Below are 3,428 nucleotides of genomic sequence, written 5' to 3' on the forward strand. Positions count from 1 at the left end.
CCCCCATCCTGTCCGTGGTCTACAAGCAGACAGAGAGAGAAGACAACCCCAACAAGTCAAAATGAAGTGTTTGATATGCTCAGAATTTAAATCTCAGAAGTAGAGATGTTCATGTTGAACCCTAACCCAAAAAGGGACGCCCTTGGAGGATTTACTTTGTTGGATTAATGTGAATTTATTGGAAAAGGTACTGGTAATTTTCTGCCAGGACATTACACGGTTTTCTACGGATTCACACGTTGCCCTCATACTGTAGAATATCTTATTAATCCATACTGTAGCACATGCTATGTAATATGCATTTAATGAGTGCTTTAGCATTTCTGGATAGACACTAACTACATTTTGTTGCGCTGTAGTTGTGACATGTGCAATGACAATAAATCTAATCTCATTTTTTTCCTTACAGCGTGTGCTGATTCTTCTCCTGGGAAGTCTGTCATACAGGCCCTAGTGAAAGGGGTCAGGGTGGGGGAGGGGGGTGCTAGAAGTTAAGCCTAAGCAAACGGACGAAGGGAAAACAGGGTCCCTGCCGGACTTTAATCGCGCTGGAAGAGCTTGTTAGTGTAGCTGTGGAAGTGGTCAATGAAAGGGCAGCACGGGGGGGGCGGCTTGAAAGCAACAGATGTGAAAGGCTGCTCACACGTTATCTCAGGGAAGATGCTCCCATGATCTGAAGAACACATGGACCACTTGCTGTTGGTGCGCGGATTCAGAGACCTTTGTCACCCTTTGACTAAAGTCATAACACTTTCTAATAACTTCCTAACGTCTTTATGAATGATGTCTGGGACTTTGTTAATGATTAATAAAGCATCTATGCTATACGGATCAGGTAAAAGCAGGCCCGTAGCAGGTCTAGTGGAAGTAAAGGGGGCGGGGCGTTCTTTTACTCTAGAAGTAGTCTATATACACGATGTTCCACGGCTTTTAACCAGATCAGGACTTCGGTTTCATTTTTATTTGAGGGAGATTCAAATTAATGGCCGCCATTATTTTTAAAGACACAAACAACACAGACTCAAATTATGGACTTTTGCCAGTGGGTGGGGGGGGGGGGGGGGGGGGGGGGGGGGGGGGGGGGGGGGGGCTTTTGAGACAGGCCAGAGTAGCCTTAATAAGAAGACCTTTTGGTTTGCCAGGTTGTAAAGGTTGCTTACCCTTTCATTACACTTTTTAACAAGGCAGCTTTCATCAAATGTATATAATTGTTACCAATAGCTTATTACTGATTAATGACAAATGTACTTATGCGTTATAGACCAGTTGGATAAAAACAAGTTTTGATTGCCTGAATAAACTCTTATAGTGGAGTTCTTGGATTTCACTTCAAAAATTCTGTTAACCAGTTTTTCAAAATTATCAGTCAAATGCATGTTAATCACACAATGATAAAAACAACAAATCCAAGTTATTAAAATTCTTATTTCCTCATGACTCAATCAAAGAGTAATGGGCTTAGTGTACAGTTATCATCCTTCTGACACCATCCTCTGCTCAACGGGACTGAACTAAAGTGGTTTCTCCAGCATGGAGCCTTCTTAAACTCATGATTCCATTTATATATCTACTAATAATTATTTGGGGGATTTTAACAGGGTAACTGAAAGCTTGTTATAAGACTGTCCTAGTCTATTTAATGTATTATCTTCTTTGTCAGGGCAGAAACCTTAATGAAGTTGAGAAAACAGTTCCCTTAAAACCCCAGAACGCTATGCATGCATCTCCCCCAAAATCAGACCCGAACCTCTATTGAAGACCTGAGAGACTCAATATTAGTAATGCTTTAAAATTCCATTAGATTGCACAAGGAACGATGTCAGAGCCCTAACATGAGCCGAGTCCCGACGTTGATAACACCATGCTTTGGGTAATTCATGGTTAGACCATCCCATCCTGTACGTCACATGGATCACCGATGTGAATAAAGGAGAAATAGCCCTTTAAATGTAAGGAGCGTGTTATTAGGGGCGTTTGTGAAAGACTTTGAGGGGTAGTGGACAAATTAAGGGCTCCCTGTATAAGTGCTTGCTGTGTTTCAACGGACAAATTAAATAATAATTAACCCTTGTGTTGTCTTCCTGTTGAAATAAAAAAAAACGCACTTTTGTTGAGGATTTTTATTAATGTTTTTAACTTTTTCTTACGTTTTTCTCACTTTTTTGACATTTTCAACACTACGTAACACTAAGTTTTTAACTCTAGTTTTACCGTTATAGGTTCATTAACTTCATTTTTAGGAAATTATACCTAATATGTTTGAGTTAGAAAAGCAGACATTAGGAATTATTGAGACTAAAATTAAAGGAATGGATGTTGATGATAATCACAGACTGGAATATGTCAACTTTTACTCAATACTATATCAAAAACACTTCCATTTGTTTTACAATGCTATAAAATTGAATAAGACCCAAAATTAATGAAAGTAGAGATTTGTACTTGGCAAAGAGCGTTGGGTGGAATCAATCATGTTATTTTGGGGAATTAAAAAGAACATTGATATAGGACAACATGAGGACAACAAGAGGACAACATGAGGACAACATGAGGACAACATGCAGGTTAGGGGGCTCTCACTTTAAGGGGTTGTAGAGACCACTTGTGGAATGAGTCTACACTAAACTGCAACTTATAGTTCAATCATGAAAAAAGCCAACATATTCTATAGGAAATATTCCTTTTTTATGAACAAATATGTTACGTAGCCTAATGTCAATTAAAAAGATTTTCCTCGCCACTGTAGCACCGAAGGCTTGCTCTGGGGGGGGGGGGGGGGGGGGGGGGGGGGGGGGGGGGGGGGGGGGGGACTTGTTGGGTATTTGTAAATGATATAGTGTGGTCTAGACCTACTCTGATCTGTAAACTTTATTAGTTATCTCAGGATTGTCTTGAGATAACTCGTTATGATTTGGCACTATGAATGATATTTAGTTGAAGTGAATAAAATACCCCCCCTCCCCCCCCTCCCTTCATATGAAGTCATATTGCTCCTTCTAAAACCTTTAGATTTCGTTTGGAAGTGAAACCCTCACCTCGTCCAGGATGTGGTCCAGCCGGCCCAGGATAACGGGCTCCACCTGCTCCAGAGACAAGATCCACGCGTCCCGCTGCTGCTGCTCCAGACTTCCTATCCGGCTCTGCAGCTCCCAGCTCCGCACACAGACCACGCTGCAGACCCCCAGGCACACAACAGACAGCGCAATGCAGATCGTTACTGCGCACATATCCCTCCAGTTCCTCCACAGCGGCTGCTTGGGACCCGCTCTGTCCCCCGGTCTCCCAGCGACTCCAAACTTCTGATTCACATCCATCTCAGACGCGTAACTCTGGTTTTTATCCACACGGAAATCCCTACACGCATCAGGTGGAGAACCGCACACAACCTGGGAACCTGCAACGCTCGAGCTTGTTGACAGGCTGTTTGG

The 3,428-nt window shown here is 42.3% G+C and overlaps 1 protein-coding gene across 16 annotated transcripts in view; it reads right to left on the reverse strand.

The window, feature by feature from the left end:
- col13a1 (collagen, type XIII, alpha 1) overlaps positions 1-3,428 on the reverse strand; it is a 125,913-nt gene that overhangs the window by 122,152 nt on the left and 333 nt on the right. For all 16 annotated transcript variants that reach the window (XM_034898311.1, XM_034898318.1, XM_034898316.1 and 13 more), the window contains exon 1: positions 3,036-3,428. This exon is cut by the window's right edge. In XM_034898311.1, coding sequence (XP_034754202.1) covers positions 3,036-3,428 — 393 coding nt within the window. The remainder of the gene's footprint in view (positions 1-3,035) is intronic.

The sequence above is a fragment of the Etheostoma cragini genome, chromosome 17 (genome assembly GCF_013103735.1).
Source record: "Etheostoma cragini isolate CJK2018 chromosome 17, CSU_Ecrag_1.0, whole genome shotgun sequence".
Taxonomy (NCBI): domain Eukaryota; kingdom Metazoa; phylum Chordata; class Actinopteri; order Perciformes; family Percidae; genus Etheostoma; species Etheostoma cragini.